We start from the raw sequence: 16,404 nt of genomic DNA on the forward strand, positions 1-16,404 counted from the left end.
TGCATTCTGAATGCACAATCTTTGTTAAACTTCCTATTTCCTAATATCATTAAGATATATATAATACCAATACATCCTGTGCTCTCTCTAAACATGTTACATAAAAAGCAAAAAATAACTGCAAGTACACACAATTACTATCAGTAAAATAGTTACCTAGTTTCATCCTTATTTATCCATCCTAATAAGTGGAACCAGGAAAAGGTTTTAGGAGGATTTAAAATATTAACCAGAACAATTTCTATTGGAAAAGAGCTGCAAGACAAGGCTATGAATTCTTCCTTGAGACTTACTCAAACAAGGCACACACAGGCTACCACAGAAGTAAGCATGCAGCTTGTCATCCTAAGCATACCTTCAATGTGAGGGGAGAGTGCCTTGGAAAAGACAGCAGCTAAACAGAGGTATGAAAGGTACACAGAGGCTCATCTTTACTAGGTAGACATTCAACCACTTAAGCCACACCTCAAGCCCTAACTTTTTTTGTATTGGTAGAAATTATGACAATTACATGAATAATCTAAATCAGTTATACTTTTGTCTCTTATTGGATGACTAAAACAACTAAAATACGTTGTAAATGTATGCTAACTCAAAGATAAAAATAAAATAAATGAAGAAATATATAAAAATAAGAGATTCAATTCTTCTTTTTCTTTAACTGGTACCTGGACATGAATTCAGTGTCTTCATTCTCACTCTACTGACTTTTTCAGCTGGGACTCTACCACATAAGTCATACCTCCCACCCAGCTTTTATTGGTTATTTTGGAGCTAAAGTCTCCAGGACACTGGAAGAGGGTGGATGAAGGATAAAGTAGCCACAGAGCCTTCCTATTGTCTTCCTAAAAACAATTTCCAGTGAAACTACAATCATCGTAGAGTATTTTTTTTAAAGGCACTTGGGCTGGGTGCAGTAGCTAACATAGACCTGTAATTCCAGCTACTCTGTAGATAGACAGGGAAGGAGGGTTGCAATACAAAGCCAATCTGGGCAAAAAATTAGCAAGGCCCCATCTCAACCAACAAGCCAGCACAGTGATGTGAGCTAAAGGTCCTAGCTGTGCAGGAAGTAGAAAGACCAGAGTCCATAGGCAGCCTAAGGGAAAATGTGACTGAACAATAACTAAAACAAGTGATCAAGTGACAAAGCACCTGTCTTGCAAGCGTGAGTCCCTGTCCTGCATTTAAACCTCTTTGTTTTCCCCACCCCCACTAAAGAGAGGAGTATGGGCATTTGTGATTATACTTGCTCTGAAAGGTAAAAGCAATTTACAGTGGAGTTAGAGCTTCCAATCCCCTGACCTGGCTGCCCCACCTCTTTCATGGGTCAACAATACATAGAATTCACTTGCCTGGCAACATCGATGTAATGGGCATGTGTTTCTTCCTCGAGTCCCATAGCTGCATTTCTTAAGTAGGCTTGAAGAGATTCAACTATAGTCTGCAGAGGAGCACCATCAGCTGTCTGCTCAATGAGACTATCCAATTCATGGAGCATGTTTTCTAAGGTGGACTCCCCTTTCATTAAACATCTAAGTGCTTCTGGGAAGATGATTTGTCGAAAATTTGAATTCAATTCCTAAAAACAAAAGAGAAGTAGGTGTTTGGGGTTTAAGAGGGAAGATTTGATGCCATAAAAGTAAAAAAAAAAAAAAAAAAAATGTATGCAATTAGAAACTAGAAGTGGCTACAAAACTCATAAAATTGCCTGGGTGCCAGTGGCTCATGCCTGTAATCCTAGCTACTCAGGAGGCTGAGATCTGAGGATCACAGTTCAAAGCCAGCCCAGGCAGGAATGTCTGTGAGACTCTTATCTCCAATAAACCACTAGAAAACAAAAGCAGAGCTGAGCTCAAGTGGTAGAACACTCGCCTGGAGCTGAAGAGCACAGGGACAATGTCCAGGCTCAGAGTTCAAACCCCACGACCAACAAAAAAAATTAAAAAACTACTTATAAAATTTATTCTGTCTATGAGAAATAAATGTATCCAAGGCCAATGATCAACTCATGATTCAATTAGTTTCCCAGAACTCTAACATACCATACTCAGCTTTGATCTTTATTTAAAAGGCTGCTTAAACAACCAAGAAAATAGGCTGCTTAAACAACCAAGAGGAAGTCCATGTTTTCTTTTAATGAAAAAGATAATGCTCAACTTTTATTTTTTTTTATTTATTTTTTTTGCCAGTCATGGGGCCTGAACTCTGGGCCTGGGCACTGTCCCTCAGCTCTTCAGCTCAAGGCTAGCGCTCTACCACCTGAGCCACAGTGTCACTTCTGGCTTTTTCTGCTTATGTGGTGCTGAAGAATCGAACCCAGGAACTCATGCACGCAAGGCAAGCTACCACTGAGCCACCTTCCCAGCCCCAATGCTCAACTTTCAAAACTGAGGTTAGCATGTTTACCTGCAATGAGGTATATACACCATTGGCTAAGTGAACAGCCTCGGAGGCTTCCATGGGGTTTGGGATGTCTAAGTCCTGCGGCACCAGATGGCACTGCTTCAGTAACTGAACCAGGCAAGTGACATTCCCACTCATGCTGCACAGCTCCTCTAAAAACCAGGCTCCATCCCGAGACGTCAGGTCAACCAGCTGTTCCCCAGCACTTGAGGCTGCCCCTTCCATCATTAGGTTGCGCCTAAATGGGATAATAAACACGTGCACAGGGAAATGACTCAGTTAAACATATACACAATAGAGGGGGCTAGAGGGGATTCAAAACCTGAAAAGAAAGCAACGCTAAAAAGATGAAGGAAAGTTACAATACCACTTTATATATGGAATTAAAAAGAAAACATGAAATCTTCATAAGGCATCAATTTTTAGGACAATGAAATGGCCCAATATGATGCCAGCTCACCTTGTGAGAGTACAAAGCGCAGAAATAATGACACTTGCTAGACTCAAAGATCCTTCTTCTCCATTCTCATGAAGGAAAACTTTAATGCAACGTTCGATTTCTTTCAACTGGTCCTCACAAACGGGCACAGTGACAGCTTCTTGTTTTAAGCGTTCCACTTGTCTGATAAGCCTGCTGTTTATGTCTGCTGCATATCGCTGCAGGGTCATTTCAGTGGCAGTGATGAACTGACACACAGCTGGGGGTGGCTGGGGAGCATACTGCATTTCATATCTATAAAAACAAGGAAGAATTAACATTCATGCTTGACAAATTATATAAGACAACTTTGTATTCTATTTCAACTGAAGAGCAGGAATCAAGCTAGAATGAAGCCAATGGGTCACGCCTGTAATCCCAGCTACTCAAGAGGCTGAGATATAAGGATCAAGATTTGAAGCCAGCCTGGGCAGGATAGTCCATGAAACTCTTAGCTCCAATTAAACACCAAGGTGGAACTGGAGCTGTGGCTCAGGCAGCAAAATGCTAGTCTCAAGCAAAGAAAAGGTCAGGGACAGCACCCAGGCCCTGAGTTCAAGTCCCAGGATCCAGACAGACAGACACAGACACAGACACAGACAGACAGACAGACAGACAGACAGACAGACAGACAGACAGACACACACACACACACACACACACACACACACACACACACACACACACACACACACACACACACACACACGAGCTAGGGTAAGAATTTCCATTTCTCGGATAAAAGTCTACAGAGCTTAAGCAAATTCCTAAAATGACTTGGTGACCAATATAGTCAAGTTTTGAGTCTAGCTCTCCTTAAACTAATCTCACCACTGGAATATAGCTTAAGTAGCAGGGGGAAAAAAATTGCCTGTAAGTGAAAAAATAGGTTCATATCCTTTTAAAGTCAATACAGCCAGGACAGGTGGCAAATATCTAAAAACCTGCTACTTGGGAGGCTGAGGCAGGAGGACAGACCCTGTCTCAAGCATGGAATGGGGGGATGACTCCATTCAGATTTCACCTTCTCAGAGAAAATTATACTGATGTGATTCAAAAATTGAACATTACTGAGACATGGAGGGGAACTGACTGCTGTCAACTTACTTTCTGTAGAGTTCTTGACAACGCTCTACTGTGGTGTTGCAGATAAGCTCTTCCATCCAGGTCTTCCACTGTTCAATTCGGTGTTTCTGAAATATGGCTTTTGGATACTGCAGAGCAACAGTTGCATAGTGGTGTAGCTGTTCCAGACAGCCTCGAAGCACCGAGCGCCTCTGCTGCAGAAGAGCGCCAACTTCACCCTCCAGCTGCTCACACTGGCTGATCAGGTGGGCCTGGCCAGCATTCTGCAGAAAGGCTGTTGCTGGCACATAGCTTGGGGGACCTTTTGGTAAAAGACAGTCACATTTCAACTAGAGTACAAATTAGAAACACACACACACACACACACACACTCACAGAACCCATATCCAGGTATATGCAAAAGAAGCCAACTCATACCAAGGTCCATTTGTGTGCTGATCTCCTGAAGTAAACTTGCAAGCTGTGTTGCTTCTAAATTAGTGAACGCAGCCTGATAATGTGTTATCCACTGTTCAAATTCATTCAGCTTGACCTGGATTGCTTCCTGAACTGCTCTTTGCTGGGTCTGTAGTTGAGTATGTTCAGAATACCTAAGAGGGAAACAATCCAACAACTCACAGATTACCTGCTGCTCATTCTCCTACCTACTTAACAACCTGGACCTTGCTCAGTCAGATGTACAACATCTGTCTAAGTAGCTGCTTTTCTTTTTTTGGTCAGTAGTGGGGCTTGAACTGTGGGCCTGGGAGCTGTCCCTCAGCTCTTCAGCTCAAGGCGAGTGCTCTACCACTTGAGCTACAGCGCCACTTCCGGTTTTCTGGTGGTTTATTGGAGATAGGAGTCTCACGGTCTCTCCTGCCCGGGCTGGCTTTGAACTGGGATCCTCAGATCTCAGCCTCCTGAGTAGCTAGGATTACAGGCGTGAGCCACCAGCGCCTGGCTTAAGTAGCTGCTTTTCAATCTTGACTGAGGGCCCTGCTCAAATGTTCTTTACTCCTCTCAATTTTCCTAGCCCTGTAATTCCCTAGGCTATGCAACGTTTTACATAAATGTATCAAATCTGACAGATTTTGAGCTCCTTGAAGGTAGAGAATTGAAGCTTGACAGATATTGTAATCTGCATGCCTCCTGCTATGCTTGGCACTTGCACATTCAACTCCAGATTACTGAGCACTGAAACACTGAGCATGTGTGGTAGAAGTACAGTCCCTCAGGTCCCTCAATTTAACTGAATAAGTGTAAAACAATAAATCAGATAGAAAAAGTACCTCTTTACAAATAAGTAAGGACTAAGAGACTACTAGAGAAAAACAAACCTCAGGTTTTATGAACCCAAGTGTATTCACTAAACCTACTTATCTACCCTAACTGGTTACACATTTAAGTAAACTGCTGGAGACTTTATGAGCTGCTACAGTCTTTTTTTTTTTTTTTTTTGCTACAGTCATCTTAATTCAAGGTGACCCCCGACCCCCCCACCCACCCCGGTCATGGGACCTGAACTCTGGGCCTGGGTGCTGTCCCTCAGCTCACTCTACCACTTGAGCCACAGAGCCACTTCTGGCTTTTTCAGCTTATGTGGTGCTGAAGAACCAAACTCAGGGCCTCATGCATGCCAGGCGAGCACTCTACCACTAAGCCACCTTCCCAGCCCCAAAGTGACATTTTACAAATACAAAATCAACCCTGTTTCGAACCTATGTTGTAGCGTGTGTGAAGGATGATCTGCTCCTTCGGCTCCTTCTAGAAACTCTATTTCCTCTAGCAGCTTGCCCTGTAGTTTTTCCACATCCGTCAGCTGCTCTTGTAGGCTGAGATATTCCTCTAAGCTACTGTCCAGCTTGGGAAGCACAACCAGCATCTCATCTCTGTTCTTAAACCAGTTCACCTAAAGAAAGGGTTTATGATTAGGGAGAATCTGGGTCATCAGTGCCTAAATGTTTGTACAAGAATCAAGAAAGGAGGATATGAATGTATTCTTGCCTAAACCTCAACAGAAACATGAAAGGAAGATGGCATCACCTCCCTTTCACACACAAAGATAACCAACACATTCATTCAAATTCACACAGCCATTGCTTCCTAAAAGTACATTACACAAAACAAACTGGCATCACCAGCTACAGACAGGGAGGTAAGGTTATTCATCTAGGAAGCACTTGAATTGGTTACATTGTTTCCCAAATTATTAACCTACCTCTTAGGAGAGGTTATGAAACTATGGATGGAAACATTGCCTAATAAAGAGATGGCATCAAATTCTCACATTTAACTGTCATTCCAATATTATACACTACAGTCTTGAAAACAAAATACAGAAAGTATTTTTTTCTTTCTTTTTTTTTTTTTTGGGGGGTGGGGGTGGGGGGGGGTTGGTGCCAGTACTGAAGTGTGAACTCAGGATGCTCTCACTTGACTTTTTCATTTAAGGCCTGGCCCTCTACCTCTTGAGCCCTTAGCCTGCTGAGTAGCTAGGATTACAGGAATCCACCAGTGTTTTTGTTGTCTTTTTTAAATGGACCTATTTACGCTTTTAATAGAAAGGTGTCAGTATCTTATTATATCACTCGTCTTCACCTTTATTTCAGCTACTCTGGAAGAAAAGAGGCTGCGGGTGATCTCTCGCTCCATCTCTCGCTTGCTCTGCTTGCTCTCAGCCTGCTGGCCACCTCCACCATAGACAGCTCCAGCAAACCCAGCCTCGCCTCCTGCTGTCCAGTCCACCAAGGGGTCATACACAAAGGCCTCCAGGAGTGTCAGCAAAGTCTCTCGGCCACGCCGCATAATGTGTAGCACCTATTTTTCAGAAGAGTCTCAAGTAAGTTTCCTCAATGAATTAAAAAATTTTTCTTCTCTTTTGTGCTGGTACTGGGGCTCCAACTCAGGGCATAGGTGCAGTCTCTCAGCTTTTTTGCTCAAAGCAAGCACTCTACCACTAGAGCCACAACACAGTTCCACTTCTGGCTTTTTTGTAGTTCAACTGAAGACAAGAGGGACTTTCCTGCCCAGGCTGGCTTCAAACCATGATCTCAGATGTCGGCCTCCTGAGGAGCTAGTATTACAGGGGTGAACCACCTAGATCCTGACATTTTTAAATTTTTCATTCAACAGGTCTCCTTCATTTAATAGATACAATAAAATAGGAGAAGAGAAAAAAACTGCATACCTGCTCACAAGAAAGCCTAAAAACACCTTCTACTCCAGTAACACCAAGTGCAGTTTCAATGTTTTGTGTCATCCGGAAAGGGACTTTCTCGGGAACTCTAAGGCTTTTACCTTGAAAAGACAAATTGTTATACTTTGGCTGTTACACTGAAATTATCTGACCCTCCTATAGAAGTACAAGTCCACTTTCACCTTACCTTTTTCAAAGCACACATTGTAATCTATGTGGACCACTTCTCCAGTCGTCATATCTATGAGGACATTGTCCAGGTGTCTATCTCCAAGTCCAATAATGTAGCCAACCATAGACATGACAGCAGTAGATCTTGCATAAGACTACAGAGGCAGGGAGTAAGGAACCATCATTAATACTATAGTCCTCCCTGTGCTCTACCGTGGACAGAAGCCTACCCCTGATCTTAAAACAGACAACACAGAAGTGCTCCTCAAGACTCCTGCAGAGCCCAATGTGTTCATAAAGCTCTGTGAGCTCAGTGCCCTGGCTGCAGCTAACCTACACTGGGGGATCCTCCAGGTGCTGTGTAAGCATCAGGATGCTAGGTTTTCAACTATTTCCCTTCAACCTCCTTTGATAGCCTCCCCCCCCGCCCACACACACACACACACACACACACACACGTACACCTAAGATTTTATTTTTTGCCACTTCATCCAGCAACCTGCTCCTTCCTGCCTTTAGATACAGACATGGCTACAACTTTTTAACTGTAAAGTAAGATTCATATACAGGTTTCAAACTACCAAGTCTTTATTTAGGGACAGAGGGAAGAAGAGGAGACAGACAAACCAGACAAACAAGAAGACATGGTTATAGTTGAAACCCAACATACCTGTGTGACTCTCCACCATTCGTCAGGGGTGGTACAAGATGACCAAAGCTCTTTAGCCAGGAGATTTGGGGGTGTGGCCTCCATTAACTCCTCCAACACTGCCTTCATCACATGTAGGGGCCAGTCCCGACGGGATACATCCAAGCTAAGACCAACAGTTTTTAGAGCTGGGCCAATTTTACTATAGTAAAGTTCACTAGGACGGGGTACAATGCCAGGATTCTGAGGTGTCTGATAGGAATCTTGAGCCTTAAAAAACACACACACACACACACATTAAAAAAATAAGAAAAAAATTATTCCAAATGTGAAGTAGTATTTTATTCCTTTCTCTTTTTATTTTGAGGCAATGTAATGCTCTACACTATAGCTCAGCCTGGCCTTGAACTTGAGATCCACCTGCATTAGCCTCCTGGTTCTTGGATCATGAGTGTACTACCACACCAGTGTGTAGCTTCTATGCACAACATGGAGCCTACAGAACAATTAACAATGTGACTCTGGTACCAGAGCGACAGGTCTTGCCTTGCTCAAGCATGTTTCACATGTGTCAGACTTTGAGCGTTAGCACCACAAAAACATTAAAGAAGAAAACAGACACCTTCTAAAGGTGTCTTCCTATACCTACCCCTAATTGTAAGCATTTTCTTGTGATGAGGCTAACACTATATAAATTTACTTAATATCTTAAGCACTTACTTCTAGATCCTGCCACATATTAATAACTCAGCTGCTAAAACAAACCTTAACTCCTAGTCTAAATCAAATTACAAAATCCACAATATAGAGTAAGACTAATTCTACCCTTAAAGTTTTACATTTACCAATTTAAAAATATATGGGTCTCAAAGCTTTTTAATTACTTGAACATCTAAATACCTTCATAATACTAATGAAAACATAGAGATGTGAAATACTAACTACTGAGCAGTTGATAACCACAACCAGTCCAATGGCATTTGTGCATCTCAAACATTTATTTTTATAAAACATACTTCCAGAAAACAAGTTTCGTTAAAACAATCTGTCACATTTCTCTGGTCTATCCTTAAATTTTTTTTTAAAATGGCAAAAATAGGGCTGGGAAGGTGGCTCAGTGGTAGAGCGCTTGCCTTGCATGCCTGAGGCCCTGGGTTCGATTCCTCAGCACCACATAAGCAAAAAGAAAAAAGCCGGAAGTGGCGCTGTGGCTCAAGTGGTAGAGTGCTAGCCTTGAGCTGAAGAGCTGAGGGACAGCGCCCAGGCCCAGAGTTCAGGCCCCACGACCGGACCAAAAAAAAGAAAAAAAGAAAATCTTTAAAAAAAAATAATAAATGGCAAAAATATTGTGTTGCATGCATATCCTCTTTTTTTTTTACTCTGTTCTAGGAAGGGAAGAGCCACCTCAGTGGCTTCTAAGGCAAGTACGCTCCTATCACCTCAATTACTTTAGCAATCTTGGTTCCCTTAGCTTCTGCTACATTATGCAGAGCTAGTGATCGAGTTTGCACTATTTGTTTTTTGTTTTGGGGTGTTTTTTTTTCTTTGGTCCGGTCCTGGAGCCTGAACTCTGGGCCTAGGCGCTGTCCCTGAGCTCTTCAGCTCAAGGCTAGCACTCTACCACTTGAGCCACAGCGCCACTTCCAGCTTTTTTCTTTTTGCTTATGTGGTGCTGAGGAATTGAACCCAGGGCCTCATGCATGCAAGGCAAGCACTCTACTACTAAGCTACCTTCCCAGCCCCTATCTGTGTTTTTAAAAGAAAAAATCCTAAGCCCTGCAAAAAATGGCTTGTATTACCAAGAACCAGCGAGTCACATCTATATAATCTTACCTACTCAAAAAGCTGAGATCTGAGGAACACAGTTCAAAACCAGCCTAAGACAGTGAAGTCCATAAGACTCTTTTCTCCAATTAAACACCAAAACCTGAATGTGGAGCTATGTATCAAGTAAGTGGTAGAAGCCGGCCTAGAGTGAGAAAGCTAAAGGACAGTACCTAGGCTCTCCTATGAACACCAAAAAATACCAAAAAGGTTTGTACTAAACTTTTACATTTGAAATAAGAACTGTTAAACATGACAAAAATCCTCCACACACCCCCAAATCACTTTCCAAAGAACCTCAAGTGTTTCCTGCTTTAATGCTTAATAAGCATGCAAACATGTTCAAGTATAGTCTAGAAATATTCCACAAAACTACTGAATATGTTAATGAACCTGCTTAAAAACATTCAAATGAAGCTATCCATATTTCAATGTTGCTAACCTTTTGTGCTTGCAAGGCAGCTTCCCGCTGTTGCCATCGCTTGTAAAGACCAAATAAGGGTGTGGCTCCATCCACCCACTGGATCAGCCCTGACCTTGTGCCCAGTGGTGTTACCGAATAGTGTCGAGCATGGAAACGGGGTGTTTCCTGGCGATTGATCGTAGCGAACATGGTATTCACAATAGATAAGAACTGCATTATCCTCTCATCCAGATGTAAATCCTCCAGTCCTATGAAATTTAAAAAAAGTTGCTGGGGTAGGTAACTAAATGAAGTCAAAGTATATCACTTCCTATGTTTTCAACAACAAACAGAACAATAAGGCACACTTGAGTAAGTTAGAAGATTCTACAGGAATTAGCATTATGTACCCCATGCCTCAGTTCTGCTTCTAATGGTTCACATGCAAAGGGGGAGGGGAGGGAATCTTGCTACACCCATCCAACCAGTGCTGTTCAAACTACCCCCAAGTAGTTACAGGACATACTGCAAATCACCAGGATAAACTTCTCAAAACACACACACAGGGGCTGGGAAGGTAGCTCAGTGGCAAAGTGCTTGCCTTGCATGCATGAGGCCCTTGGTTCAATTCCTCAACACCACATAAGCAGAAAAAGCCGGAAGTAGCACTGTGGCTCAAGTGGCAGAGTGCTAGCCTTGAGCTGAAGAGCTGAGGCCCAGGCCCAGAGTTCAGGCCTCACGACCAACAAACACACACACACACACACACAAGACTAACACTTTTCTTTAAAATGAAGTTAAGCCCTACCTTTGAAAAGATAAGGATAGTTCTTCCCATCTGATCCTAGAAAGAGAAGTTTCTTGGGTTTGGTTTTAGTTGGTAAAATTGTAATGGTTCCACCCACGCTGTGGATTGTGACTGTGTCTCTGGCTGAGACTTCCCCAGGAAGAGCAATTTCAGTGTTAGTCATGGCAGCCAACCATGGGCTGATTTCTTCAAGGCGTAATATGTAACTTGCACGTTTCTGGGCTCTCTGCTGCAAACTCAGCATTATCTATACTCATAAGATGGGAAAAATAAGTCTATGTTAGGATTGTAACATATTTCCTTGCACACTGATTTTACAGCCCTACACATAACTGCTGCTGGGAGTATGGACCACTTGGGAGGTGAAACAGCAGGACGTATCCTGCTATGCTCTGCATGATTCCCATTTGATACGATCCTTCACTTCCTCCTCTGTCCAAATAACCAATATAACCAGGGAGACAGAAGAAAATTACCGCTGTAGTCACAAATTCCATATTTTAGTCCTTACTTACTATGCCCAACAATGCCAAGACAAATCAATGTGGCCCTCCTAATGGAGCAAAAGAGATAGCTAGCAGCCACACTCACTCTTAGGAAGCCAATTTAAAAGACATTCACATTAAATTTTAAGGAAAAAGAAATGAGGCTTTACCTACTCTTATTTCATTGAAGAGAAAAAAGAAAGCACATCAGGAAAGAATTTGTTTGTAAGAATTTGTTTGTTTCTGAGACAGTCTTCTAATGTAGCCCTGGGTGGCCTTAAACTCAAGATCCCCCAGCCTCCACCCCACAAGAGCTGAGATTACTGGTATGTGCCACCATACATGGCTTTAGGTAAGAATGCTTCCAATAGAAAAGTAAGCACAGCTCTGATTACTTAAAGTATGCTACGAACTACAATCCCTTCTAATAATAACAGGGAACAATAGATCAGATGTCCAACAATGTCCCTACTCAACAAACTACATCTGAATTAATGAACAGTGGGGCTTTGGCCTTGTGAAAATTTTCAACGCAATCTTTAGCAAACTTGTTCATAAAAACAAGTAACTGGCAATCCCACAAGTATCAAATGACAGAAGAATAAACAGTGGAACTTTCACATAATCACTGTTTAGTTACATACAACACATGGATGAGGAGTTGGGGATATAGTTCACTGGTAGAGGACCTTACCAACATGCCCAAGTCCCTTAGGTTCAATCCAACACGCACGCGCGTGCGCACACACACACACACACACACGCACGCGCACACACACACACACACACACACACACACACACGCACGCGCGCACACACACACACGCACGCGCACACACACGCGCGCAGCCTTTTTTCAGACTATTTTATACCTCTTTAAATGGAATCCAGCTGCTTCCAGGCTTTGCAGGGTTTGATGGGGTCTTCAGCTTTTCCAGGGCATTTTCAATGGCTTCACCATAGTTATCCTGAAACCACTTTTCATGGGGTGTTTCTGCAGGGGCTGCTGTGATACTCCTCACATGCTCCAAGGCAAACACAATGGGCTTCATCAGAGCTGTGTGCTTTTCCCGCATGATGGCAATTTTCTCTTCTCTATTCAGCAAGACATTTATTCAGAAAGTTACCATAATTCAAGTTTTACAACAACTGGAATACGTTGCAAATAAGTGTGGAAACTTAACACTGAAATCCCTTCCTAGATAACTAATGTAAGCTAATTAAAAGAAAGCTTTCAACAAATGTGACATACTTCAAATTTATATAGTATGAGTAAACAGTGCCAAAAATAAATATAAACAAAGTAAAATATTGGCAAAGTAACCTACTAACACAGTAGTGTGAAAAATAACTCTGCCTATAAGAAAGCAGCTTCTTTTTTTTCTCTTTTTTTTTTTTTTTGTCAGCCATGAGGCTTGAACTCTGGGCCTGAGCACTCTGGGCTAGCGAGCGCTCTACCACTTGAGCTATAGCACCACTTCCGGTTTTCTGGTGGTTTATTGGAGATAAAGAGTTCATGGACTTTCCTGCCCGGGCTGGCTTTGAAACTCGATCCTCAGATCTCAGCCTCCTGAATAGCTACGATTACAGGCATGAGCTACCAGCACCCAGCTAGCAGCTTCTCTTTTCAATACTGTTAGGCAAACACAGGCTATCTGCATGGCAAAAATCTGAAATTAGATCCTACCCTTAAATCATAACCAAACATGACTCAGAATGGAAAAATGACCTAGACTTGAGACTTTTAGAACTCTTGGAAGTGAACATAAAGGGGAAGGCTCTGTGACACCAGATTCCTTGGATATAGCACCAAGAAGAATAACAGATTAAGCTGAACTTTATACCAAGAGAACAAAAAGACAACCCAGAGGGGTAGAAAAGCATTTTCAAATCTCCTATCTGATAAGGAGCTAATATCCAGATCCTAAAAAGGATTTCTGTAACTCAACAACAAAATCACAATCTAATTAACAGCAACAGTCTTCTCCAGAGAAGATTCACCACCAATAATGTGCAAGCACATGAAAAGATGCTCTGTATCTAAGTAATTAAGAAATGCAAATCAAACCCACAATGAGGTACCCCATCACACCTATTAGAGTATTAACAAAAATGCCCAGAAAATGAAGAAGAGAAAGAGGTAAACAAGGGCCATATTAGTCTTAAATGGAAAAAATAGTGTTGAATAATTACTGTGTGCTTATTTGGGCTAAAGAATAAATTGTACAAATCCTAATGGTGGCATAGTATTGTGAATGTAGGTACAGTTAAAAGTGGCTATGATGGCCAGATACCAGTGGCTCAGGCCTATAATCCTAGCTACTCAAAAGACTGAGCAGCTAAGGATCAAGGATCAAAGCCACCCCACCCAGGCCGAAAAGTCCATGAGACTCTTATCTCCAATAAACTACTCAGAAAAAGCCAGAACTGGCACTGTGTCTCAAATGGTAGAGAGCTAGCCTTGAGCAAAAAGAGGCTCAGGGACAGAGTCCAGACCCTGAGGAACTCAAGCCCCAGGGCCACAAAAGCAAAACTAGCTAGGATGATAAATAGATTGCAAGTTTGTTTTTTTTTTTTTTTTTTTTTTTTTTGGGGGGGGGGGGGGGGGGGGGAGTCCGGTCAAGGGCCTGAACTCTGGGCCTGGGCACTGTCCCTCAGCTCTTCAGCTCAAGGCTAGCGCTCTACCACTTGAGCCACTGCGCCACTTCCAGCTTTTCTTTTTGCTTATGTGGTGCTGAGGAATCAAACCCAGGGCCTCATGCATGCGAGGCAAGCGCTCTACCACTGAGCCACCTTCCCAACCCCAGATTGCAAAATTAAAAAAAAAAAAAAGCCAAGAGGCTTCCTCTTCTGGGCAAAAGTGGAAGAAAACATACTTGCGTAAGGTGTTGTTGTTCTGGACTCGCTTCACCTCATCTTCCAGCTGCTGAATCCGTCTTAGGACATACATGTGCTGTTGTAACAAAACTCCCAGCCAAAGCTCGTCCCAGAGCACAGTGACCCTGCGCAGCTCTGCCACCAGCATCTGGACCTGCGTACACAGCATCCCCACTCAGCTTGGCTCAGCTCAGCTCAGCTCACATGCAGTTCTCCAAACACTGGCACTACAAGTTAAATGCTCACTATACAATTACAGACCCTCCTCCAACTAGATCCACAAAGATAAATAAAACTAAACCTGATCATCCTTAAAGCTTTGTTTCTCAAATATTATTTTCAAGTCAGTCTATATGAGCATTATCTTTAGGGCTTTTAGGGGTAGAGTATATAATCAAACTTTTTAAAACATGATGCAAGTTTGTTTTCTTTGTACCTGTAACACCATAGTAGGGTTTGCAGAGGACAGCTTATCCACAATTTTGCTGTAGCAATCCTGCATCATAGCTTGGTCTTCATTTAATCCACTCTTTGGTTCATCCTTGTTGCTATCCTGAGAAGCAGGAGGACTTCCTCCCTCACATTCTGAAACCAGCAATTCTTCTCCTTGAATATTTCCAAGTAAGGTTGGAATTGCAGATGAAAACTTGTTTCCTATAGTGGAATGGGCAAAGGAGATAATCTGGGTGTCTCTACTATGAGCACATGCTGTTACAGAAAACATGCATCATCTATTGGCCTTCACACAAGTCATTTAGTTTCCTTCTGTGCATTAAGACAACTAAGAAAGAATATGGATATTCTGCCATTTTACAGATTTATAAACATTACGAGCTTGAAAAAGACCTGCAGGAAGATGCTAAGTTTCTAACAAATCAGGTGTTCTCCTAATCTGAGTTTGGCCTAATCCTTAACTGTTCCATGGGCCTGAACTGATGCGAGAAATTCCATTTCTCCCTGGGTTTGTGGGTCACAGTTAAGACTGAAGATAACATGTAAAACACAGATCCTAGGAGCAGATATACAGCAGTTTAGCCCTTCAGTCAATAATTCTTACTTCCAACTCTAGAACACAAATCTTAAAAACTGTAATGTATACATAAAGCAGAATATTCAGCATTGCCTACCAGACGCCTGGGATTCGCTGCTGAGTGAGATGGTCCCTACTATTGCAGGGTACAATATGAGATGGGGAGAATCTTGAGCTACACGGCATAGGAGGTTGCAAATACTCTGACGCACATATACTTCAGGGTGATTTAAGCGTGAGAAAAGCTGTGGAATAATTCCTTCAGGATAAGAAAAAAAGGAAAAAAGTCATTAAATCCTGTCAATATACTGGATGCCAAAGGTTAAAACCTGATGTCTATCGGTATCAGAACAAATTTTAAAGTACTCAAAGTTGCCCCTATGATAGCAAAGAACTATATAGAATAGCTCTTGATTTCTAAGTTTGGTAGGATATAAACCTTTAATCAAAAAGTGTCCTAGAGAAATGGATTTTCAACAAATGCTTACAAAGAAGGCAGATACAAATACTTTTACAAAGGCTAAGCAAAGAATCTTTTCTAATTTACTTTCACCACCATCTTCTCACTCTGTGGAAAGGTTAGAGGGATGGAAGGTCTTCGTGGTAACAAGCAGTCCAGGACGCCCTATGAACATGGCTATTCTGCAACACATCTAATAACGTATAAAGTAACTACTCTCTTTTCTTGGCTCATATGTCCACCTTGGAAACAATATTCTCTGATGCATTTTTATTTAGGATTCACCTCTCCATGGGGCAGTAGGTGTTGTTTCCAAACCGTGCTCTAGGTACTGTCGGAGCTCACCAGCATGCTTCACAAGCAACCTGAGCAGTCGCAAGGTGGCCATTACAATCACATCGTCGGTGCTCTGCTCTGCCCGGTGACTCAAATGTAGCCTGGGGTCATCCTCATCCAAAGGAATCTGCCAGTCAAAGATTAAGGGAAGAAAGGTCTTCTCATCCTTGTTTTTGTAATAAAAAGAATATCTAGTACAAATGATTTCTTAGAACA

The 16,404-nt window shown here is 42.3% G+C and overlaps 1 protein-coding gene and 1 non-coding gene across 5 annotated transcripts in view; both read right to left on the bottom strand.

Annotated features, from left to right (window-relative positions):
* Smg1 (SMG1 nonsense mediated mRNA decay associated PI3K related kinase) overlaps positions 1-16,404 on the bottom strand; it is a 94,613-nt gene that overhangs the window by 17,704 nt on the left and 60,505 nt on the right. For all 4 annotated transcript variants that reach the window (XM_042671393.1, XM_042671392.1, XM_042671395.1 and 1 more), the window contains 17 exons: positions 16,138-16,315; positions 15,490-15,651; positions 14,799-15,016; positions 14,362-14,516; positions 12,358-12,580; positions 11,001-11,247; positions 10,232-10,461; positions 7,987-8,235; positions 7,333-7,471; positions 7,137-7,246; positions 6,548-6,766; positions 5,668-5,858; positions 4,388-4,560; positions 3,992-4,271; positions 2,867-3,139; positions 2,410-2,644; positions 1,356-1,582 (listed from right to left, as the gene is read on the bottom strand). In XM_042671393.1, coding sequence (XP_042527327.1) covers positions 1,356-1,582; positions 2,410-2,644; positions 2,867-3,139; positions 3,992-4,271; positions 4,388-4,560; positions 5,668-5,858; positions 6,548-6,766; positions 7,137-7,246; positions 7,333-7,471; positions 7,987-8,235; positions 10,232-10,461; positions 11,001-11,247; positions 12,358-12,580; positions 14,362-14,516; positions 14,799-15,016; positions 15,490-15,651; positions 16,138-16,315 — 3,509 coding nt within the window. The remainder of the gene's footprint in view (positions 1-1,355; positions 1,583-2,409; positions 2,645-2,866; positions 3,140-3,991; positions 4,272-4,387; positions 4,561-5,667; positions 5,859-6,547; positions 6,767-7,136; positions 7,247-7,332; positions 7,472-7,986; positions 8,236-10,231; positions 10,462-11,000; positions 11,248-12,357; positions 12,581-14,361; positions 14,517-14,798; positions 15,017-15,489; positions 15,652-16,137; positions 16,316-16,404) is intronic.
* Positions 9,344-9,476, bottom strand: LOC122101036. The gene has a single exon (XR_006146297.1). It is a non-coding gene; the product is annotated as a small nucleolar RNA SNORA66 (small nucleolar RNA).

This window comes from Dipodomys spectabilis, unplaced genomic scaffold, assembly GCF_019054845.1.
Source record: "Dipodomys spectabilis isolate Male_0828 unplaced genomic scaffold, ASM1905484v1 ptg000618l, whole genome shotgun sequence".
NCBI lineage: Eukaryota > Metazoa > Chordata > Mammalia > Rodentia > Heteromyidae > Dipodomys > Dipodomys spectabilis.